Source organism: Strongylocentrotus purpuratus, unplaced genomic scaffold, assembly GCF_000002235.5.
Source record: "Strongylocentrotus purpuratus isolate Spur 01 unplaced genomic scaffold, Spur_5.0 spur5_scaffold_5, whole genome shotgun sequence".
Classification (NCBI taxonomy): domain Eukaryota; kingdom Metazoa; phylum Echinodermata; class Echinoidea; order Camarodonta; family Strongylocentrotidae; genus Strongylocentrotus; species Strongylocentrotus purpuratus.
The window spans coordinates 35,782,507-35,808,567 of NW_022145611.1; the positions used below are offsets into that span (position 1 = coordinate 35,782,507).

General features: G+C 35.0%; 1 protein-coding gene across 2 annotated transcripts; it reads right to left on the bottom strand.

The window, feature by feature from the left end:
• Nucleotides 1–1,309: 1,309 nt before the first annotated feature.
• On the bottom strand, nt 1,310–24,730 carry LOC583612. 2 transcript variants are annotated; one of them, XM_030999640.1, is made up of 7 exons: nt 24,184–24,730; nt 18,369–18,555; nt 11,500–12,642; nt 10,806–11,072; nt 9,377–9,478; nt 6,011–6,223; nt 1,310–5,474 (listed from the first exon to the last, which is right to left on the bottom strand). In XM_030999640.1, exons 3-7 carry the CDS (start codon nt 12,575–12,577, stop codon nt 5,146–5,148), a joined length of 1,989 nt encoding a protein of 662 aa, XP_030855500.1. In that variant the 5' UTR covers nt 12,578–12,642; nt 18,369–18,555; nt 24,184–24,730; the 3' UTR covers nt 1,310–5,145. The 2 variants fall into 2 exon arrangements, with proteins under 2 accessions (XP_030855500.1, XP_030855501.1); XM_030999641.1 differs by lacking the exons at nt 18,369–18,555; nt 24,184–24,730 and adding an exon at nt 18,113–18,361.
• Nucleotides 24,731–26,061: the final 1,331 nt, after the last annotated feature.

Consider the following 26,061-nt stretch of genomic DNA (forward strand, 5'->3'; position numbering starts at 1 on the left):
TATTTGAGTGAGGATACTTCCTAGATTGTAATTAACATTTCTCAGAATTAATCTTTCAGTTTGGTAATACAGTCAAACCTGTCTATAGCGACCGCCCAAGGGAAACACAAAAAGTGGCCTTTGTAGACAGGTGGTCTTTGTAGACAGGTTCCTTTAGTACATGATTCAATGAGAAACCATTTTCAAGGGAAACAACAAATGTGGCCTTTGAAGACAGGTGGTCTTTGTAGACAGGTGGTTACTAAAGCAGGTTTGACTGTACCACCAACATGAATTCCTACAAAATTTTCATCAAAGAACGGGGCAATGATTGAATAATAATTGGCATATGTATTTCATAGCCATTAAGAAACTGTAGAGTAGTCGCTCCGAATATTTGTTGAATTCTGTGAGTTTCGATTGATTTCTCCTGCACTATTCCGTCCAGCATGTGTGTTTCTGTGGTTATGCATTTCAGTGTGCATTTTTTAAAACTTTATTCTCTTTATTTTGTTTATATATTTGCAAGCTAAATATTGATATGAATCTTATTTAATATATGTTTATGAGAATATCTTTCAGATATTTTCTTGAAGGTCAGAGCTTGCTACAATCTATTCTTCAATATTACTAAAGTTGGATGTTGATATTAGCATTCTTCTGTCCTCAATAAACATGATTTATCATGATAGAAAGAGGATATTTGATGAAAATAAAGATAAATGGCCTATGATAAAGAATGTTTATGAATATCTTTGTATATGAAAATATCTATTCTACTTTTGTAAGATAGTATACATAGACTCTCATGATATTGTAAGATAGATGTGTACATATGTATCTACATTATTTTGCAAGATTTATTTGTATTTTGTTAACGTAAATTTAACTGTATATTGTATTATGTATGAATTTGTATGAAATAAAGTATAAGATATAGCATATTTCTTCAGACTGATTCTGAGTACTTTTTAACAAAAAGTTTATTTTCGAAAAATATTATTCTATCTTTCTTTTTTTAAACCTGACATCAGATTCATTAGTAGGATTTGTCAACTAGAATATTCAATACCCCTAATTCATTTTTGTTATTTTCTTTTTCCCCTTATTCTTGATTTGCTTCATTCATCACCCTATATTCTTCCTTGATATTGTACTGTCCTTTTGTGAAATGAATGGTAAACTGTGTATGTATATATATATGAACACAACCAGGAGCAACTTGACGTGCCTACCTAAAAGCCAAATTCTAAAAATAAAAACGCTTTACTGGTAATTATGTTTCAAACATTTTACACAATACACAAAATAAAATATTTCCACACATTTATTGCTATTGCACAATAGTGAATAAAAAATTTATTTACAAAAATACATGTAGAATCTTTTCAACACAAATGGTTATTATTAATGAAAGACTGAATATTTCATACTCTATGATGCTGTACGTATACACACTTGTCCACTTACTAATAATAGAAATGGTTTACAACAGGTTTTGGACTATCCATTGAAAGTTAATGAAATATTAAAATAATGGTGTCTTCTTTTCATCATCGAGTGTTTACGTCATTATATTGAGAATTCATTATTGACAGAATGATTTCGTACATTTAATACCAGTATCACTTTTCAGGCTTTAATTGCTTAATGACAAACTAAGGCACAAATTCAACCTGTCCTGCCAGTGTTAATTGTTAAAAAGACCAACCTTTTGTAGCATGTAACACTGTTGTAATATTGCAGAGTGAACTAGAGATGGGAGAAAAAGAATGAGGAGAAAGAGCAAATATTTTAATTCATATTATATTATATATCATATTACATATATTATATATATATATGTGTGTATACATATATACACTTTATATTTTACCTACTATGTCGCTAGTGTCACTGTTGGAAGCCTGAATAAAAACATCAAACATTTCACAAACCAGCATGACATCATAGCTAACAAAAGACACAGAGAGGTGACATACTACTAATCTATTAATAATCTGTACTTTAATACAAAGTGTAGTAAAAACAAATAATAAATATAGAAGCTGTAGAATCAAATGAAGAGTAGAAAGGAAAGGTTGATGATAAAAAGATGGCAAGAATAAAAACGGCAATGTCTATGGTAAAGATGAAGATGATGATCTAGATTTATAAGCACTTAATACTAGCAATACATCTTAAAGCACTTTACAGATCTATCATTTCTCCTTCATTGTGTTATTCTCATAAAATACATAGGCACATGCATCTCCATGTTCTATGTGTCATGAAATAACACTTCAGAATTGATTAGGTTACAAGAAAGGAAATGATGAAAGAAACCATATGAAAAATTTAACAAATTATCCTAAAATAGGACAGTAGCCCAGTTAACAGCTCTCATAGTAAGTAGGCTGCCAGTTAACAGGAAAGCTTTCATTACCCGGTAACTTTAATTTAACAGTCTTTCCATAATGAACTTCCTTTTCTACCCTTAACCAACGGTCAGGTTTAAGTAGGATTAACTCTCCTGAGCCACCGACAATGATTGTCTGTCACCTATGGCCTCGTTCAGACAAGATTGGAAACAGCCTCTAAATTTTGTTGTAGCAAAATAAAATGATGTATATGTATCGTGTCAAAAATCTGTATCTCTTAATATGCCGATCACAGTACCCATAATGGCCTTTGTAATTGTGCAAAGCAAAGTGTTTTTTCTATTATTTGAATGATAATACAAGTACTAATGTTTTGGTCTCACTTACTATGGGCAGCAACATTGGTGTAACTACTGCTTTTCCTGCAAGTATTATTAACCAAGCATTGCCCATTTAATAAACCTGGTTTGAGAGAGACAAATTAGGGTTATACACCTTGTCCAAGAATCTAAGCACTACTGGTAAGCTTTCTCTTCCTTTCCATGTAGAACTGTTTTTAGATTGCTAAAGCATTTTTTTTTAAAGAACGTTTATTGTGTCATGTGTGAACAGGATTTAATCGAGTTAACTAGATATTGTGTCGTTCATTTACGGCCACAAGCACTAGATCTTTGTATATATTCAATATCCAAAAGTTTGGTTTACAACATCTCATCTCTCCGACTCGAATACTGAACTTCCTGAAAATTTGCCAAAAGTAAAGAACTCTGCAATGGATACTTGTGTTATCTTATTACAGAGCTTGCAATGATTATTACTACCAAAATAAATGATAATGGAACACACAGACTATTCTGTGCAATGATCACCACAATTGCAGTTTTCAATCATGCATTGATCAGCACAATTGCCGTTTCCCATCATTCATGTAATAATAGTTATTACAAAACGTATAAAAGTCTGTCCTTACGGGTACTCATTATCAGAATCAATAACTTGGATTGCAATTATACATCAACAAAAACAATTCATCTATCATAAAAACTCAAGGTTTGCTTCACATTATGATATCATAAAGAGCAGTGGTGATAGCACAAGGGATTATAGTCACTATCATTGGCTTATAACGGTTTATTCTACTACATGTAAATGTAAACACAAGTGCCTGCACTTTTAAAATTAAACTCTATTGAATATTGAAATATTTGTTAATGACAGGGCCTTTTGGAGAGTAGATTTCTTCCACTTTAGATAATACCTTAGCATTATTAACATAGGATTATGTACCGAGTATAATAGTTGGCTTAAAAATAGCATTTTCATTACACAGGATCTTCACACAGGGTATATAATGATCTGCACACGGTACTTGAATAACACATTTTGGTATTATTCATTCATTACATCGAGTAAAGAATTGCAAGAGTGAATTATTTCTTCCACATAAGTTATTTTTTCATGATTTTCTTCAAAATACCTGACGAAACTAAGTAAAGACATTGGAAGCTCAATACATGATTGCATCTGGTATACATGCTTTGGTGGTACCCTGTAAACCATTAACAGTTTCTGTCATGGGTTGTGAAAAAATCATGATGAACACATTCTCCGTTTCATTTTTTCCTTCCTAGACAAAAAAATTGCACATTACTGCAACCTATGAAAACATAGAATGTCACTTACAATACACATGATGAATTGAAAAATATCCAGTTATAAAAATATCTATATATTGCAGCGCATTCATAGTCATCAGAGATTATATATATTTCGCAAGGTGTCATGAACTCTACATCCCAATCCTCTCTTGGCTTTAGATCAAAGTGGTACTCTAATCACGGCATTCATACATGATTCCATCATTATTCTGTATACAGATACTTAGGGTCAGTAATGAATGCTTATGCATGTAACTTGCCACCCACTCTGTAAATTGCCTGCAGTGTACACGTAGCATGCTTGACATAAACTTGGCGATGGTTTCACATGTTGATGTTGATGACCTGAAGAGTAATGTACCTCATCACAAGCTAAAAATCAGTAAAACACAGTGACTCATACCATCCCATGCCAAGTTATCAGCATGTGCATAAATCTAGTCTTTGCCAATCTCAAAATAGCATGGTTCTTTTTCATATATTTCAGTAAAACCATGAAGGCATGGTATGAGGGTCACATGTAAGAATTTATCAAAAACAATACTGGATCAGGAAGCAATTGGGTGTGGTCGGGATTAGGTGATCCATATGACACACATCTCAAAAGTTTGATGCCAATGTTCAAACATCAAACATTGCCAATTTGATCATCTAAGCATCTCAATCAGCCTGATCAGTAAGATTTTTCACCCTCGACCACAAGTGAATGTTCACACTGGCCTAATGTTCACAAAACTTCACCCATTTCAATTCCTCACTCACTTTTTATTCACCACACTTTGATATGACCAGTGTTCCTTTGAAGATTGACCAGAACTATCTGCACATCTTTGGTCCCTTCAAATTGGCCACACTTTGATCTGATCAGTGTCTCTTCAAAGATTGGCATGAATAATCTGCAAGCCCTTACCCCCTTCAACTTGACAACACCTTCAAGTGATCTATATTTCTTTCAAAAGTGGCAAAGAACTATCTCTAAATCCTTGACCCTTTTCACTGGCCTCACTTCAATATGACTAGCCTTTCTTTCCACATTGGCAAGAATCATCTGCGGATCCTAGCCCCCTTCAACTTGACCACACTTTGGTCCAATTGCTTTTTCTCCCTGAATCTGAATCATCCCTTACAATCCTTGCATCCAGCCCTCTTCAAATCAGCAACTTATCAAGGGCGGCTGTCAGGGTCAAGATGGAGATGAATCCCAGATTCAGCTCTTCCTTCAGGTTCTTGTGAAAGAACTCTGGAGCTCTGGCAAGCTGCTTGCGCATCTGGACCAGCTGCTCTCCGTTGAGACTGCAGAGTGTAGTATGGAGCGTGTGGATGTTATTGGTCTCCAGCCAGGCCTGGACTTGCTCCGTGCTCCACCTGGAGATAGCACTCGCTGAGGATCCCTTGCTGTAAGACTTGGCAGGGAGAATAGGGGCCTCGGGCCGAGGTGGTGGGGAGGTGGTGATCCTGGACTTCTGGGGTCCGATTCCTGGATGACACAATGATAATTAAAACTTGTCAGTATGATAGGTTGATACACAATGAAATCATTTAGGCTGGGCATTATATATAAATTTAAGTGAAGATTCATAGATCAATATTAATAGAAGACGTATATACCTAAAATGTATACACCTAAATATATTGTCAATAACGACACAAATGAAAATGACAACAACAAGAAAGTTGTAAATTGCGACAGAAACTGAAAATGGTCCATATTCCAATCTAGACATTTGGTAAATAACAAACGAATACCAAATACAGTAAGTAAATCAATTCTGGTTCTGAAATCTTGCATTTGATATTTCAAAAGACCTATAAATGGCAATCAAGGATCCTTGCTTCAATTCCCCCTCTCCACAGGTATAAAACACAGATATCAGCCTGTAAATATATAATAAAGGAACTATAAAACTATTGGTTCTGTTTCCTAAATAACTTAGTTTACAAATTACTTTATTCAGCAGAATAGAAGAAGTAAACTTGGGACTAAAGAAAACGGGAAAATTTGAATATACTCACCATTTTGCTTGACTGATACTTTCTTGGGCATCTTGCCTCTGTCTCCTATCTCCTTGATGAGTCCAGGAAGATTGTCCGGGATGACCTCATTTGAAAACATCTTGTAATAGAGCAGAGTACCAACGAGAGCCCCCAGCCAGCCTTCCCCCTCGTAACCCTCCTCCAGCTGTAAAGGAATGATGGGTTTCTTCAGTTTGTAGGCGTAGGTCGCTTCTGTACAGGCAGGGATGGAGAGGAAGGAATGTGGAGATTAGAGCGTGAGATACAGAGACTGAGGAAGGAAACAATAAATGCTTTTGATGATGTCAGGACTCATTAAGAGCTCAAGGATGCGAGGATCTGGAATCCATCTCATATGGTCCTAATTTAATCTGATATATCTCCTCATCCTCTGAACGGAAACTATTACACTTAAAGGAAGTCATGACAACTAATGATTGCCAAATGAAAAGGACTTGTGAAACTATGATTCACTTGACTGATTTGGCAAAATAAGAAAAGGAACAACAAAAAGATTGAAAGATTAAATATTTGGAGAAAGAAAAGGCAACAGGAAAAATAAAGAAATTGAGAAGTTGGGATAGAAGGAAGAAAGATAGGAATGGGGAAACATTCATTATGTTGATGAATAAATGAAGAATTTTGCTCTTCAAATACTTTAGAAGAAGAGTAATAGTTTTAAAGGTATGAATATCTCTCTCTTATTTTGGGGATGGTTAGTGTTAGTTTTTCTTCTTCTTTCTAATTTCCTTTTTTACCTGGAAAGTAAAGAAGCAAAAAACAAGAGAAGAAATTTGGGGGGAAAAAAAGAGAGAAAAAGAAGTAGAAGAAGAAGAGAAGAAAAAGAAGGAGGAGGAGAAGAAGAAGAATTAACAATCATTAACAAATCAAAGAAAGAGATATTCAGGAATGTAAAACTATTGCTCTTCTTTTAAAGGACTTATTTATTTGTTGCTTTGTAAAAAACAAGAAAAACAAGATATTACGCCAGCTTGAATTCATTCACTAAGTTGCTACATATCTAAATTTGTAGTCAATCCATCGCCTTTTAGTTGGTCAACTGTTAATCCCAGGAATATCATATTTTCCACAAACTAATACGCTATAATTGCTTTGACTGTGACACTAAACAAAGCTAGAAGGCAGATCGAGTACATGTCTATCCCTTTAACCTCAATCAACGGCATGTGGCACCTCCTTTGCTCAGCATTAATCTACTTTGATTTGACATGATTTCCTGTGTGAGTCAAATGAGAAATTTAGCATGGCATGTTGCTAACGGTTCGTTGACAACCATCCACCCTCTAGATAACCAAGGCTTGCTCATGTTACTCAGTCACAACAGAGCGGGCAGCTGCCTAAAATTCATGTTTATGTCCTACTTTCGACAGGAATATTATTTTGAAAGCATTATACTGTCTCATGGAAATATTTAACGTTCATATTGGCATTTCCTATTCTTTGATTTTCTAGGAGGCAATTAAGGGTGAGGGGTCAATTTACAAAAGTGTACGCCTCGTTGCCTACTTAACTGTCGTAATTGTTTCAAAGGTCAATTAGCATGGTGGAAGTAGGTCACTGTTTGAAGTCTGCAGACAAGCTATTATGCTCTGAGGAAATTTAAAAATTGAATCGAAATTGCATTTACAAATCAAATTACAAATTAAATACATAGGTACAGACTGGCTGTATAAAAAGCAGGCTTTGCTGGAATAGCATGTGTGATGAAAATGTGAATAAAAAGGTTATTCGAGATTGAACAAATTAGGTTACTTATTCAATTCAAGAGTTCTTTATTCGCTTTAAAAAGCACATATAAAAAAAATAACAAAAAAATATACAATATATTCTACAAATAGGCACATTCACAATATATGTAAAGACAAAAAAACAACATCAACAACAGAATACATGTATAACAGGGTAAGATCAGAGCGTGCATAAATACAAGATAATTTCCTCGCACTCCTCTCGGTTAAGGAAACCCTTACATAAATAATCATCCCTCGAGTTGATCAATTCCTTTACTTGTTCAACTATGCGTATTGTCTCATCATTCACTTGGCATTGCACAGCCCACTGCTTTTGAATTTCATTGTTATCCATGAAGTACTTATCATTCAAGAATCTTATGTTACCTCCCAACACAGAATGAGCTCCATACCTGGCCATTCCAGCTATATGTGCCACTGTATAATTTTTGGAATTCATAGCTTTCACAACAAAAGATAAACATCTTTTTGCAAACCATAACTCTGGATCCATAACACCTGCTGTAGCAACTAAATTGAACATTAAGAATGTATACCCTGTTAAATTGCAGCAACTATTCTTTAATTATTTTGGGGGTATACAAGGGAGCAGAGTTAAATTTAATTAAGATATGAAGATCAAATCACACCATTAGGATCCAAAACCAACTAAAGTTTGACATTAAAATTTAAAGGATTCCCTGAAGACTCTGAAGCAATAGATATTCTTGCATTGTAACCATATGATGGGTAGATTGGCTTCATTGTGAATTTTACCCTTAATTTCATGAATTTTATCAGAGGAAATAAGTGTCTGCCTTTTACCAGAGCATAGACTGGCAAAGTGGTGAGTAATTGGGTAATATTAGTCAACTTATCTGATTGAAAGTTTGTAGGATCATATCAGTTTGCAAGATCTTTCATTCATTTTCTTATTCACTCACTGGTTTATTAATTGATTTTATTTTTGACATTCCCAAATTGGTAATTGTTTGAAAAGATACCTCAACAAAAGGCTACATAAAGGGAAATAATCTACAACTTACCATTCAACTGAGCTAATGAATATAATGTTACAGTCAATTTATCAATACTATCAGTTATCTTTTCAAACTAATTGAAATTACCTCTGTTTGTACTATTATCCCTAAAAAGGATACACTGTTTGAAAGGCAATAAATATGTCTTGTCTTTTCAGTGATCATTAACTTTTCCAAAACCAGCGACACAGTTACAGTTTTAAAATAAAACCCATGAAAAGAGACATACTTTAGAGCAATACACTCCATCTGCCTGAATTGTACACAAATTTGAACCTGTTATAACTTTTTCCAAAAACAGCGACACAGTTACAGTTTTAAAATAAAACCCATGAAAAGAGACATACTTTAGAGCAATAAACTCCATCTGCCTGAATTTTACACAAATTTGAACCTGTTATATACTCTCACATTACGTAAAAGGAATATTAAATAATCAGTTTGATTAGATATTATGTATTTCACTAATTGGGTAATAGGTCTACCTGTAATTCAATAGGAGCATATCTGTAAAGAGTAGCTCTAAATGAATGGGTGTTACCTGTAGAAAGCCATGAGATTGACAACAAGCTTACCTGTGCGCCCATTATAGCTCTCAAAGTACTTCTGAGTCATGCAAACAAGGACGAGAGCAGACCTCTCTACAGCTTGGGCCATGGCACCCAAAATGTCTCCAGCTATATCAAACAAACAAAAACAACAAATAATAACAAAATACTCATCATCATTGTACTAGTCATATGGGGTACTGAAAAACAGCATGGTCTCAGTATACATATATTCATAAGATTGTATAGCACTTACTTTGTTCCTATTGACAAAAATGGCTTCTTTAAAAAAAAAACATTTATTCATATCACAAAATGCAGTCAATAGGTTCCCAGATTCTTTATCTAATTCTTTTAGGAACAGAGTGAGATCAATGAAACTTCATGATGTGTATGATTTTTCTGCTTTCCACATTTCTGGTTTTCGACAGATGCTTCCGAACTTGATGATTTGGAAATGGTAATAACTGGTCATTAATCTATTAATAGTTTAATCAGGATTGATGTTGTCAAAATCTAATAGACTTAGAGTTTAAATGTGCTCATTAAATTGCCATTCTAAATAACAATTTTTGACTTGATAAACTGATTTTAATATCTCTGATTCATTTAGACATCGATGGAGAAAATTACTTTCCTTTAACTGACAAAAAAAAAGAGGATATAAGTGTCGTGGACGGAAACTTCCTATTCGTCCTACTACCGATAAGTTAAACTGTATAAATGTATCTCTAAAAATAAGATAGCACTCATCGGCTTGTTACTCCACCTCTATAGACGGAGCAGATAATCTAGACGTCACATATTGTTTAATCCATCAACAGGAAGGTGGAATAAGTGATCAAAATTAATCCTCTACCACTAATCAGCATACCAGGCAGACTATATCATTAACATCTGAACTATTTGTTGATTAAGAGTGCTCATTCTATTCATAATTCGATCCCTAGAACAGATTTCACCATATAAATACTTTGATTCTTGGACTATGTTGTGGTTTGGGGAGATATATGGGAATGCTGGGAATGATGTATGGTGTTAGAGAGAGAGAGAGAGAGAGAGAGAGAGAGAGAGAGAGTAAGGGGTAAAATGTAAGAGATTGATGCAAATTGACAGGAAAGAGAGAGAGACTGAAAAGGGAAGGAGAGACTGACAAGATGGAGAGAGAGAGAGAGAGACAAAAGAGATTGACAGGAAAAATAAAAAGAGTACAAGAACGAGAGGGAGAGAGAGGGGAAAAAGGGTGTAGAATGGCATCAAGCGATCATGTAGATGCACACTTAGGGGTACATGTAGTAACCCTAACTCTTATTTTCTAATTCTTAATCTTTCTGCTAACTACGAGCATTGAAATTCGCTCTTCTGAAAGAGAGAGTGGTCTTGAATTGAAGTACTAAACAGCCTTCAATCTGTAACAAAACAATAAATTTCAGTATTACTTCTTTCTGGAACTCACCCATCTTATCAATATCCATCCAGACGTTGAATCCAGCTTTCTGGAGTAGATCCCTGATTTCTATCATCCTCTCCTGACAGTCCCACTGGTAGCTAATCATGATGTGTGGTGTCTCACTGTTGATGGAGATGGTAGATGAGGACAGGGATCTCTCAGACTTCTCGTTGTGTACACCAAGAGGCACCTTGGTGTCATAGATCTCCCACAATGCACCGGTACATGCATCTCTGATGGCTGCATTCTCACTATTCTTCAGGAACATTAGAGCTGTCAAAGAGAGAGTTGGGTCATGCATTTTATCAATCATAACGAGAATGAGAATATACCATTTATCAAGTCAAATCAATGAAACATACATCTATGATGAACCTGTATTAATATCATGAAACACAGATTTTTTGTTATCGTTATGTAAACATACTTATCTTCATTTTTATTCAGAACAACTATGACACTGGCTTTATTAGTGAATAAATAAGTCGATCCCAGGTTTGCATATGATTATCAATATATAGCTTGAAATTTATTCAAAATTATTAAAATTGAACGATATGAAATTTTACAAAGAACTAAGAGCAGTCCATCTCTTGCAACCCGGCCATTAACACTGTGTTGAAATATAATATGTGGAGTTAACGCCCTTTTGGCTCTCAAAAGATGATTTCTCAGATGCCAAAGACACAAAAATACATACATTTTATGATTTCTTGATCCTGTCTTATTTTCTCCTTGTTTTCATCAACAAACGCCAGTTGCCAAATAGCAGCAGCTGCAGTCTCTTGTTCTTCATCTGTGCATTTCTCTCCTAGCATCTTCCCAATCAATAGCAACCCATCTAGCTCAACTATTAATTTCTTGTTCTCGTCATTGATGGCTAACTGATTCAAGCCTTGTAGTGTCTCACAGGCAGAGAAACCATATTTTTTGGTGACATGATTCTTGTACACAAGAGCCTCTTCAATCATCTTCAGCATGAACTTCATACACCCATTGTTTGTTTGTAGCTTCTCCACCTCAGACTTCTTAGCAACATACGCAAGGATTATGAAAGACTTTGCCCGAACGATGAGGTACGATGACGTTGTTAATTCCTGCAAGTTATCAATGGCACTGTAGCAACGAGCACGGTTCTTGAACTTTCTCCTACAACAGTTATGTATGATTCCAAGTATTCCCTTAACGACATATCGTTTTCCGTCATCGTTCAATCGATCGACACTCAGTTCGGGATCCTTTAGCCCTTCGATTAACAAGTCTAAACATTTCAGTTTCCCAAATTCTGTGCAGGCTTTATCTGAGCAGTCTGTAAAGTTCCAATAACTTCCCAGCATTCTTTTGAGATTGGTGAGAGCTTGTTTAGCTTTGGGAACAGGTTCATCCACATAGATCTGATAGCTGTTAAGGTCATTCCACATCCTGGGAAATATCTCCACAAATCCTACAGAAAGTAGATGTTCTGCCAGCACGATTCGATTGGACTTTGGTTTGAGCGTACTAGCTTTCCGTAGGTTATCATAGATCTTGAAGCACTCCTCGGTAGCGTAGTCATCGCTGCTTTGCAGGTACTCCATGTTGTCAGAAGTCTCCAGTATCCACTTGTCTAACTTCTCTTTCTGTAATTCATTCCCCTCAGGAGCGGGACCTTTATCTGGTTCTACTTTCTCCCGATCTGCTCTGTCTGGTCCTGTTTTCTCCAGCTGAGCTGGCATATCTATATGATCCACTCCTCTCACCTTCCGACCTTTCTTCTGACTACTCATCACAGTGCCCATAATGCAGCTGTAGATGGCACTTCCTGGCTAAGGTTTTGTTTGGCACGCTCAAGCTTCCAGAAACCCTGCACGTTGGGAAGGGAGATACAAACAGGGGGGATAAAAACAGAGGAAGAGAAATTAAGGTGGATGTATGAATATCAAATACATGGGAAATCTGACTCATTTGTAGTAAGGAAAGGTCACTACATGTAGGTTGAGATGCTTGGATAAGATCGGGGAATTGACTGGACAGGCAACCAAACATGTGAGTGTCACGGTCATTGCCTGACACAAATCTGAGTATCTGAAGGTCTGCCAAGTTGCTAAAACCAGAACTTCTAACCTTTCACTGTACAGTTTGCAACAATTGTGTTGACCATGCAGTTCAAGTAAATTTTCTGTAGGGTTTTATTCAAAACGAAGGGGAAAAGATGGAACTTGAGAACCAATTAAAGCAAGTTTCAAACTGCACAGCCCAGAAGAACAATCCAACACACCAAACCAACCAACCTCCAGCAAAAACAATGGGGCACTGTTGCACTATACACCTCACATACACTCTATAGTTCAGATATCTAAATAAAAATGATGTCTCATATGTTAATAAATGACTACTGTTCACCTAATTCCTGGCTATCATGTTCTCCTATCTCAGTCCCAATGTGTGTACCTTCAAACAAAGCACAACAGACTCTAAAGCTCTCCCTCTTGTCAAGAGAATCAGTGTGACAGTTTAAAAAACAGTGAATTTATGCAAGTCAATTTGTCTTACACAGATAAGATCTAGGGGATATCATTCTCCTATCAGGCTATAATACAAGGTTAATCTGATAAATCACAGAATCATCTACAGACATCTAAATGTATTTCACAAAGAAGCAATATATATATTACACAGTGCAATGTACTAGTAGTTTTCAACTTTATGGGCTTTAAAATAAGCTGGCTGATTACTCTCGCTTGGATATCCACACAACAAACATTAGATTAAATCAATGTATTATTTACAAAATTTAAAATCATATAAGGCCTGCAAGTAGCGAGAGTGATTAAAGCAATGAGAATAGGAAGATGATTATTGATGATCAAAATGAATGATAACATTTTCTGAGACTAATTTGAATTCTTCATGCTGCTGTTTACATGTACAAAGGAATGATTGAGCTAATTTTGTTCAGACGAGTTGTAGTTTCAAACAATTACTACATGATGCATTGTAGTATAGATAATTTCTTAATTGTTTTCTTCCCTTCAAAACCCCCAAATTATAATATATCATCATAACACATGATCAAACATTTAATATATGTTTTACCTATATCTATAAAAGCAGCAATTAGTAAAGCAAAGTAAAACTGCCTCTTATGCTACCCTCAAATATAAAACTTATTTCCATCAACGGAAAGTCAGTATGCAGCTAATATCTTCACAAATGAAAGTCATCACAGAAGTTACAAAATCAAAATGTTTGTTATTTTAAAATATATCTTCTACAAAATATGAAAGTCATCATAGATGATAGTTTCAGACAACATTCTAATGAATCAAATGTATAATCTTTGTACCTCAATCTTACATTCCACTTATCAAATCAGGATGTTCTGATCCTAGAAGGGATTTCCAAAAACTCATATTTGCTCCTTTTTGACAGATTTTTTAAATATCAAAATGTTTTGTATGGAATGACTATTTCCAAGCATAATTGTCAAAATAGATAAAAATGGAAAGTCTAGTTTATCAACTGGAGTAAATATAAATGAAAGTAAGAGTAATGTACAGCATTTAGGAAAGTTGAAGTTTATGAAAATATAATCTCAACTATTATTTTGCTCCCTTGAAAGTTGGATATAAAATTCAAGTTTGATATTATTTTCACACAAAAAACGTTTAGGTCTGCTTCTCAGAAAAAGATCAACCATCACAGATCTGTCATCAATGAAATATACATGACTTGATGGAAAATTGATATCTCATTTTGTCATCATGTATCAGATGACAGAAAACTCAGGTATTAGATTCTACAAAATCATCACATCCCTGTCTTCAGCTTTCCAGAAAACTTTTTTTCTCCCAAGAACATGATTTTTTTAAAGGTAATTATTTCAAAACACGGGTGCATTTTTTTAACATGGTTTACCAAATATAACGCTTCCTGAAATTGCAGGACTGCAACTATGATCTCATATGAAACAATATCACACAGTACCGGTAAGTAAACGTAAAAGCCCTAAGTGTGAGTCATATTACATATATTGCAAAGTCTGAACAATTTTTGTTGTAAACAATATCCTTATTAGACTCTAAATAAAAGGTTTCTGTGTGATATTTAACACAAACATGATAAGAAGTTATTAAGTGCTACAAACTATTGGCAAGCACTGTGTGAAATATGAATATTTTTTCATGAATGTGGAACTGCTTACCGGTAATTGTATATCAAATCAACTACTTCTAATGAGCGTTTCATGATCTTTACTCTGGTTGCAAAGGTTTCATGAACACACCCTTAAGGCAGAGACGGAAATCCAGTCACAACCATGGTTTGGTGGTGTAGTGGTGAGTGTTAGTATCTAGGGAGACTGGGGCCTGTGAGAGGCCAACGAAGGTCATAGGAAACCCTTATTCCATGCCATCATATCAGACTTTTTCTTTCTTTATATCTGAATGCTTGTTCTGATTTCAACATTGTAGCTAATTCATGTCTGCAGCTGAGCCTTTTGAAACTTTGTCTGGGGCAGCTGTTTCCTTTGAACATGAATGTGCTGGGATGTGAAATCAGACAGACAAACTTTGTTAGATGCACCGAAGAGTATATAACATTTTAGCCCATGATGTATCATGTGATTGAATTATCTCTTAACTCTATTGATGTTGGTTGCACAGACCTTCCAAATTTAGAATAAAAATATACCTCGATACTACTAATTTTCTTCTCATGAAATAGAAATTCTGAAGTACTAAACTACTCTCTTAAAAAATGAATAGTTGACAATTCATTTGAGTAAGAGATAAATTATATTAAAGAACAATAATTTAAGATATGAATATTATGATAGAGCACCCGTTCTGTTATTTCACTGGTTGAATTTATCACAATAACTGTGGAGTCACCTCGAAATTCAGATGCATTTTTAGCACTCTGACTCTTAAATCAAATTTTGAAATTCTTTTTACACTTAATATAATTCAAAAGGAACTAAAAGAAATGCAACTAGGTAATGCAGTGCTTTCTTACTTGATTCTAATGACAGAATTCGCACAATTTCACAAGACAGAGCAGTTTCCAGACTAGATAACAAATAACTGGTGAGATAGATGACCTCATGAATCGGTTCATCATCTTTTCTTTCTCAGAAGTGAAGTGTGTATGACCTCATCTACAAAGTTAATTGGAGTACTTTAATATGCTTTGATTATGTTGATTAATACTCTGTCTGCCCTAGGGATTATCTCCGCTTCCTTACCATTCTTACATCATCAATACATTTATTGTAAACTTGTGGTGAGAAGTGAAAGAAGATCATGAGCTATAGCAACATGGGGTATATGTTTCATAATCTACTGTCATTAAGTTTAATCTTTGCATTGTTAGCTTTCTACAGATCTGTATCGCTCTCAGTTGCTCTTGATACTTTAGATGATATTTAAGGGGAAAAGTACAGTAAGCTGCTTTAATGTCCATCACTGACACAAGATGGATATATTGTTTCATGGTCAGGATGAAAATGAGATAATTTATTAATATATATCTTAAAGGTAAAGACCAGTATTGGAAACGCCCCAATTTCAAAAAAAGAAATGGAAGCTCTCATTACCAATCATGTGAAAGAATATGTTTTGACTAATACATGATGATACAAAATTTGCCGGGAAACCGCCTACTAATTCATATATTTGGTAAATTTGTTTCTCTCATGGTCTGTGAGAGATATAGGGTAGTCCCATATACATCTTTCTGTGTATAGTGCTTGTAACTTTACGAAGAATGGGCCAAATTTCTTATCATTTTGATGATTCCAGAACCTTGCAGATGCTAGATGCTAGATGATCAACCTTTTCTGATCGATTCCACAACGTTTCTTTCACAATGCAATCGCATGACCATAACTGGTCTTTACCTTTAACATCTAAATCACTTATTCAGCATCTAGATACAAAGAAACTTTCCTAAAGGCTATCCCAGACTAGTCAAGTTGGGTCCATTCAATATTAATGATAAAGCAAAAAGTTCGAACATGAAAGAAGCAAACATAATTCAGTATATTTCCATTTAGAGAGCATGCATTTTTAAGAATTTTGTTTGTTCACTCTTGATTTTGTATAACCAGTAATTGGTGACATAGTTTACAAGAGTGCAGTTCTTAAGTAATATTAAAATTGATCATTCTCATTAGAAAATAAGTTCATATTACCAAATTGATACCATGCATTTGAGGGGCAAACAAATTTTGTATGGCCTGACAAATTAATAGTGTTTTAATACCCAGGCAAGTTTCAAAGGTATAGCTGATTCATGACAAATACAATGAATACTCAAAAATTTCAGTTTGTTCTCTTGCATTTCCCCCGTTATGCCTAGGGTTTAAATTTGAGTAAAATAACTAAAATCTACATGCATACCTACAATGTACTTCCTAGTTCTAGCTACATAAGTCAGGAAATAAAAAATAATATAAATGTATGAGAATCAAGCATTATCTTACTAATGAAGAGTTTTCTTGGCTATTGAAGATTTACATGATTTTAATGTAAGAGTATTTTAAAACTAATCATAAATCACTGAGAAATGATTGACAATATTAGGGAAGTAAGCGGGTTAGTATCAATAAATCTGGAAATTGGTCATGACTGAGCTTAGTCAGTGAGCCCAATTGCTAGTAGAAGGCGTTTTGTCGGCTCAAGGGGCCATTGCTTCAGGGAAAGGTAATCAACTATGGAGCTGTTCTACATGGTTGCCCATGAAGTTCAATAACTGTTAGAGCCTGATTTCATGAAATGATTGTTACAATATGGTTTATTCTATAAAGTTTATATCTTCTTATAACTGTATTGATCAATCCCACTGACTTTTTAGCATAATCTATAAAGTTCTGACAAAGATGTAAACTCTACCTATGAAGAATAAATCATGTTTTCACAATCACTTCATCAAATGAGTTTTTTTTTTATTATTCCAACTGTTATGGTTAATATTCTTTCAGGTAATAAATGTAAAGAAATCCAAGAAATTTCCATTTTATTTTGAAAGTATTTAAAATTTAAAATTCTATAACGTCTTGGAACTTTAACTTGAGAAATCAAAAAGTCTTGGGCAAATTGCCATGCAGCTAATTTGGGGGGATTTAACTAATAATGACCATGGCAGAATAGAATTACAGGGTATATGACAAATAACAGAGTCATAACTAAACAAGAAATATGATGCCAGTCTTGAAACAAGAGACCAGTGCTGATCAAACCTTGGCAAACACTCCTGACTGAATGAAACAACAACAACATCAAATGTATAAGAAGTCCCGAAAAGATACAAAACGTCTGTTGACGAGAACTCACCCAATGCTGATGACAGTTATAGGATCTAGGAAAGGATTCCTACATTACTCCTTTATAAATCACAACTGGCATAAGATCAAATCTATGCTTTCAACAGAATATATCCAGGGACTGAGCAAGAAATGCGGGATCCAACAGTTCCTTGCCAAATCTTGTTGCCTCTTGACTCAGGGCGATAGATATTTGTGGTCTAAATTCAACTTGGAAGGAAGGCACCAACTCTGTCTTTTATTCTTTACCCACTCCCCCCTCTTACCTTGCACAAGAGCCTCTGCAAGCAGCTGGTTACTGTTGTCAGTTATACAGGGCCATTTTCAGACTGCAACCCTCGAGTGCCTTTGCAATGTGACTCACTCTATACAGATCTGACTGCATGGTGCATTGTAGCATATTCACTGCTGAACAAAATATGATGGCTACTGCAAACATGGGGGAGGGACCACCTGTTAAATATGAACCAAAATAGATGAGGAAATATATTACATCAAAATATATTCTGAATAGAAAATTCAAATAAAAATAAATATACAATTATTTAAGATAAATCTATAAAAAAATGTATAATCCTGACATTTTTATAATATAGCTTAGTGAAAGATAATGATTGGGGATCATACTTTTCAAAATACTTATCTCCAGAAACAAAAAGATCAAAAATATAAGAGTGGTGATGTATCTTAAACATACAGTTGCATTTAATGTAGACTTCATGAATGTTTCTTTTTAAATATACAGAGTTTTACAGAGATCTTATAACATATCATACAATGCTTAGAAATATGACAGATGCAACAGGATGAAAGCAGGGTATTTTGAAAAGGTCATGACTCAGGAAAAAACAGAGTATCGATATTTGAAATCATTGCAAATGATACATAAAAGAGAAAGTTCAATCATGATATTGCACATTGTAACAGTAACACAATCAACACCTGCCAATTGGAGTATGAGTTGACAGTTGTGGAAGAGTGCACCAACCAAAATGGGAGTGATATGATATGCATCTCTCTCCCTCTTCCCTCTCGTAGTACATTCGATAGTTAGTTAGTTAGTTAGTTGGTAATATTTTGTAGTTATTCATAATTGGAGGTATTGAGCAAATAGAGCAATTATCAGCTATATCAACCTGTATCTGCTCTAATGTTACAAGATTTAAAAAAAATATGTACTGTATTTATACTGTATATGTTGGATTGTTGAAGTCATAATTTACACCCTAACAGCTTTTATGAACAGACTGAATATTGACAGCCATGACACCCAATGTCTTATTTAGTTATAGCCCTGGGCCGATGGCATTAGAGACAGCACTCCAAGGGGGAAAGGGGTGCAAAATGCCCCCATACTCTTTTCAAGTACTCCAAAAGTGCCTCTTTTTACATGTGAAATGTGCCACCCTTTCTTTTTTTACTTCAGATAAGTGCCCTTTTTCACCTCTGAAAAGTGCCCTAAAAATCTGGTAGGTGCCACTTTTACTTTGATAAGTGCCCCTTTTTCTTGTAATAAATGCCTATCTCATATTCTTATTACCGGTAATGCCCCTTTTCACCTCTGATGAGAGCCCCTTTTCAGGTGTGAGAATTGCCCGTATTTACCTCTGAGAAGGGCCTCTTTTACTAGGACACTTTCCGCTTTTCCTTTTTAAATAACTGCCCTCTGATAAGTTCCTGTTTTTACATGAATTTCCCCTTTCTACCACCTTGATGAAAGGCTGTCACTAGGGAGGGGGGCAGGGTCCCAAATTTCATAAGAAAATAAAAACATGCCCCTTTTAGAATATAACTGTGCTCATTTTCAATGCTATTAAATTTCCCTACTCTAGTCATTTTAATATAAAACGTGTGCCCCTTTTACACTTACAACCTCTCACATCCCATGCCCTTTTGAACTTCATACCAATCATAACATGAAGGTTTAAACAATGAAGGAGTTTCCAAAGTCATGGTAACTGCATTTACATTACTAAATGCCATTCATGTTAGAGGCAGTATTATTATATCATCTCCCCCAAAACAATATATTTCTCATAGAAATGGAAAATGGAAATTTTGCTTGCTCGTTGCTTGCTCACAAAAGAATCTTAAGAAGTTCAGACAAACACACACAACTGCAAATTACGATGCTGAAGCAGTATCTTGGAACCACAAAACAGGTATCAACAGTTCTTTTTTTCACTTTGAGGTTACCCTTTATAGGTGCCCTTTTTCAAGAAGATTGCCTTTTTTGCTGGTCTACCCCCACTTTGAAAGATGCTCCGCCACCCCTGAATGGCAGCAAAGTTACATACGGTAACCCTCACTCATGATCAAACCCCTGCAGACCAGGCTATAGGAGCTATAACACCAAAATGACTAGTTCCCATAGGGCTAGTCTCGGACTTAATGCTGACTTTTCATAACCTTTGACCTATGTAATTACTCTAATATAATGAAGATAATACTTAGGGCTCAGGAGTTATTTTACTATGGTACCAATATAAAACAGGTGTACTTAATATTCTCAATTAAAAAATTGCTGAAGGTGTATCACTGATAAACATTTGAAATATTGTGGGGGCTTTAATTTTCTAACATTCTGGGATAAATAAGTGATAAACTATTCAATTACTATTACAAACATGTCAAGATGTTAGTCTAGTTGAAATATATATATCCTCGATGGGGTGACCAAACCTTGTATCTCAAAAATCATGAATTTTCAGGAGAGCGAAAAAACTTTCCTGTCTCAACAAATTTAGTGCTGTGACACCGCCCTTTCTTTTTAAAACTGGAATATTTATACAATTCTTAATGTCATTGTTGAAATACAGTAAAATATTTGTTTTTATATTTGAAAGTGAGTTATGAGGTTTTTGCCTTTATCTACATTGAGATATGAGTTATTAGTTTTTATTCAAATTGAGATACAAGTTTTTACTTTCAACTCTGAATGAGTTACGAGGATTTGGTTTAATAAGGTACGAGGATTTGAATACACTAACTTCGGTACTGTTAGGCCGTGTGTGATGTACAAGGAAAAGGAATTACGTATCTTATGTTACGAGGTTTTGTCAGTGCAGCTTTAAAGGGGGTTAAAATTACAAGATTTAGTTTAAGGGTGTTTGTGTGGAATTGTGTGAAAAAACCGAGAAGGAGGCGTTCCATGGATTTATCAGGTGGTGTCGTAGGCCATTATGTACAAAATTATGCAAAAAAATCAAAATCTCAAAAAATTGAGATACAAGGTTTTGTCACCCCACTGACGATATATAATATATATTTCAATTCTCAAGTGAACTGAGCAGCATTTCAGAATCTGACCCAAACATAGTGTTGTCATGAAAAGGGAAAAGACAAACAGAGATAGGGAAGAAGCCTTGCCAGGAGAGTACCTATACCATTGACACTGGTCTGATTGAATAAAGACAGGAAGTCTCTCATAATGTGAGACTTAAAGCACCTTAAACCATATTTTATATTGCTTGGTAATGGCCATTAAAAAGGCTTGCGTGAGAAGGAGGGGGATGTAGGCCTAATTGATTAATTATCATAGTTCAAACTTTAAAATGATCTCCTTATTGTATTTTCAAGTTTTTGAACCTCCAGCCTGTACTACAGTTTAATGGTGCAACTGAGATGCACGAGCAGGCCAAAACTTCAATAAGTGGGGGTGGGGGAGATGGTGGACTTTCATCCCTGCCAAAAAAAATGCCTTCACAACATACCATGACTTGTTAATGGTCAAAAGGGAATCCTTTTTTAGACGATGCCAACTTCCTTTCATCAAGTATCCATTACAAAAAGGATTTATGAAGGTATGGGATAACATTTCACATTAACTCACCATGAATACGACCTTACATTGGCATATTTATTAGCACTGGTCAATCATACATAAATACATATTTATGCTAATAGATTAATGCAAATGAGTATAGTTGGGGAAAATAAATTGATCATGTTTCCTTACTTGTACATGTATTCCAAAAGACACGTCAGTGTATTCCAATTTTAGTACTTACTGAACATCTATGCTCCATTTTGTCACGAGAGGGCAGTATGAGAGTGATCTCTGCAGATCTCTTCAGATCTCTGATTAGATTCACCAACAGCAATAAGTTTTTTTACAACTATTCCAAGGTGTATTTTCCCTCTTCATGCAGAAGAGTACCATGTTTACATTCATATATTATATAAAAAACTAGCTGTATCATCAATGTGCAGTTCATATCGGTAAAAACAAAACTGAATAGTAGGAAATAATTACATATAGGTAACAGTTCTTTCTTACATTAAAAAAATGAAAGTCATTGATTTTAATTGCATTTATAAATTAGACAATTTTTCTTCTATTTTTGTAAACTCATCATACTCTTGAAGGATGTGGTCTATCTCAAAAAATGTCAACAGCAAACAAAAAAATCAGTGTTGTAGCCTGGTAAGTGGCAGAGCATTCCCCCCCCCCCCCACAACAAAATCAATTAAAAAAGAAATGGACAATAGTAATGAAATACCTTTGAAAACAGGGTTTGTCTGATAGTGTTTCTCCCTCAGAAAAAAATTATGGTGAGTTTGCATCCCACAACCCAGTCCCAAAGATGGCCATGTATAGATCCCTTATTTAAAGAAAGATTTCTTCCAAATTCTCTCAAAAGATTAATGATAGGCATAAGTCCAGTTAAAGGTAATACAAAGTTTTGGTAAGGGGTCATGAATTTGGTTTAAATGAACAAATTGGAAGCGTATGCGATCCTACAATATTCAGTGATCGTTGTCGCGGTTGAAATCGAGTCTAAAGTTATGAAATTATGAATAATAAACTCTTTATGTTGAATAGCTCCCTCTCAAGGTCAAGATTTTAATTAAGCTATAAAACAATGTCTATTGACTAAAATCGACCGATTAGCTATTCTCGTTCGGAAATTATATACCACAACTACAGACTCTGAGATTTTCATGGTCGCAGCTACCATTGTACGGCCGTAGGAGCTATTTGAAATTTATCAATATTTACCGGGAGCACCGGTAAATCTTTATATTCACTTTTTCTCGAAAGCAGAAATGTTTTAGGGGCTAAAATTTCTGGTGCTTTTAATACATTCACAGGGGCATCCAAATATATCAAAATTGTAAAGAATAACTATCCATCCATTTTTCAAAATTTCCCAAAACTTTGTAATACCTTTAATGTCCACTCCTAAAAAACATTTCAAATGTGCTGATCGAAAAGAGGTTTAAAAATATCTAAGGGTAGTGAGACACAAATCAGAACTATGACATAACCTTAAAAAAGTATGAAAAATTCGGAGTTGGAAATATATTCCCCTATACTTTTTAGAGACTTATTCAAAATCGTTACGATGCCCTCATTGTTGTACTTTGAAATTATTTTCTAGTTAGGCCAAGTAAAAAAAAAAGGCGCTTTTTTGTTGTTGCTTTATTTCCTTGAATAGTAAATTGTAAACAAAAGGAAGCAGCGGTCAAAATGGAAGCGGGCGCGGACGGGAACTCCTTAAGTTTTGTTAGTTGGCCTTATTGTTGAGTCTAAAACAATTCATTTGTAACTGTGATTATCTAACAAAAATGCTCTCCCAGTGTTTTTTTCCATTTCTTATTATGATAGAAGTCAGAGGAATATTCTACATATTAATTGGGGAAAGATCTTGGATATATACTTCTTTGAAGTTGTCAGCATCCTTCAAAGAAGATTCACGCAAATCTTTGGGGAGATAATCATGATAGTATCAATGTCAGAGTGCAGATAAAACTGACTCGGATAAGAATATACGTGAGAAGTAAATAGACGCCCATGTAAATATGCGAGATGAGCGGATACTGCACTGCGAGTGTACGGCGTGCCGATTCTCTGCCACCCTCATCTCAACGGCTGCTCAGTTCAATCCATGCCCTGCTGAAAGGCTAGGGATCGCAGAATGCGACGCCCCGTAGGCGACATATTGAACACTCTTTATCACGCTTCTCAGGTACAATTTATTTCAAATAGCACCCACCTTAAAACCACACACTATGTGTATTACATTTTTCCGAATAATATTCATGAATTACCATGTAAATTACGACCATTTTACTCACCATTGTAAGAAGATCATGCACGGTTCACAACGACGAAATCGGTTGCTGGGTTACATAACGTTGCATGAGCTGGAGTCGAGAAGTTTACCGGTAGTTAGTTGCCTTGGCCGATAAATCCAGCCGACGGCGGGCGGAAGTATAGTGCATGATAACAAATGTTCAACTTTCTTACCGGTAATCTTAATCATAATTATAGGATCCCAAGAATCGGTAGAACCTGAACAATATTTAGTATTATATTACTTTATCAATAAAACTAGAAGAAAAAAATGAATAGATCCATGGTATAACATCAAATAACCTTCCCCACAGAAAAAGAAAGTTGATGAATGAACTGTACGGACTAGACTTGGCCTTGGAAAAGAAAAACAAGAGAAGAATATCACCTTTTTTTTTATCTCTTGCTTTGCCTATAATCCATAATTTGGAGCAAATTAAACTATCAAACTGTATCCTAACATATTGTTTTAAAAACCTATCATAAGCAGTGAGAACATCAAAATAATTGGCAATTCTTAATTCTCATCTTAACTTGCTGTAAACATTGTGTGTGTCAAGTAGATAATAAAACAATAATAGGAAAATAACAACAATAATAATTAAAATAAAAAAACAATAATGTTTCTCACAAGTAATAGGCAATGTTACCATTTTCATGAATATGGTGATTAATAGCTGGAAACATAATGAAATGCTGTAGACCTACCATTACAACAAAAAATCCTTTTTAAAAACATTGTTTTTGCAGTCATATAAAAGGGGCTTTAAAGGGACTGGGTAACATTGTTCAGATGCGAGAAAATGGTGCAAAGGTGGTGACATCAATGCTAGATGTACCGGTACAATTAAAGATAATCCGAAAGTTTGAGTGAAAACAGACCATTATTATTAATGATAAAAATTGGGAAAAACTGATCTGATCAATTCCATAATTTTCGCAAATATTATATCAATTGAATTACATTTTAAGTGAATGTAAATCGTCACAAAGCAATGAACTGGCTCTATAAGCCATTCTAGACATTTAAGAGTTGAAAGATTTTTAAAAGCCTGTCTTATGTCTATTTTTCATGGAAAAACGGTTGGGAAAAATTCAAAAATGGTTAGGAGAATTTACTGTTAGAGGGTGTCACTTAGTAACAGGCGCGTACGCAGGATTTTTTCAAGGGGGGGGTTTTAACATTTATAAATCGGTCCGAAAATTTCGCAACGACTCAGCCAGCCGCTGAATAAGCGGGGGGGGGGGGGGGGGTAAGAGGACACATTTTTTTTTTTTTTTTGGTCCCAAAAAAATCGCAACGACTCAGCCGACCGCTGAATAAGCGGGGGGGGGGGGGGGGGGGGGTAAGAGGACACTTTTTTTTTTTTTTTTGGTCTCGAAATTTGGAAATTTGACATTTTGCTCCGTTGGGGGGGGGGTAAGGTCACCTTTTTTAGGTCGGCCATGGGAATAATTTTTTTTTTTTTTTTTTTTTTTAATAATTAAAAAAAAAAAAAAAAAAAAAAAAAAAAAATCCAAAAGGGGGGGTTTTAGGTTTTTTTTTAGGGGGGTTTACACACAAAAAATTTCCAAAGGGGGGGGTTTAACCCCCAAACCCCCCCCCTGCGTACGCGCCTGCTTAGTAACGCCTTCAAAGCAAACCATAAATATCTTTGTGGTTTCAGAATTTGTTCAGGATTTTTTGCATTTCAGAGGGTTAGTGCCAGTCAAAGGAATATAATAAGTAACATTTCATACAAAAATTATGCAGTTTTTTTGTCAACATTTAACGATGTTACCGAGTCACGTATCAAAAATGAACATGGGCATTAATGAAATTTCAATTAGAAATTGAATGGAGAGATGTTGCGGATTACATTGTAATCCTATAATACAAA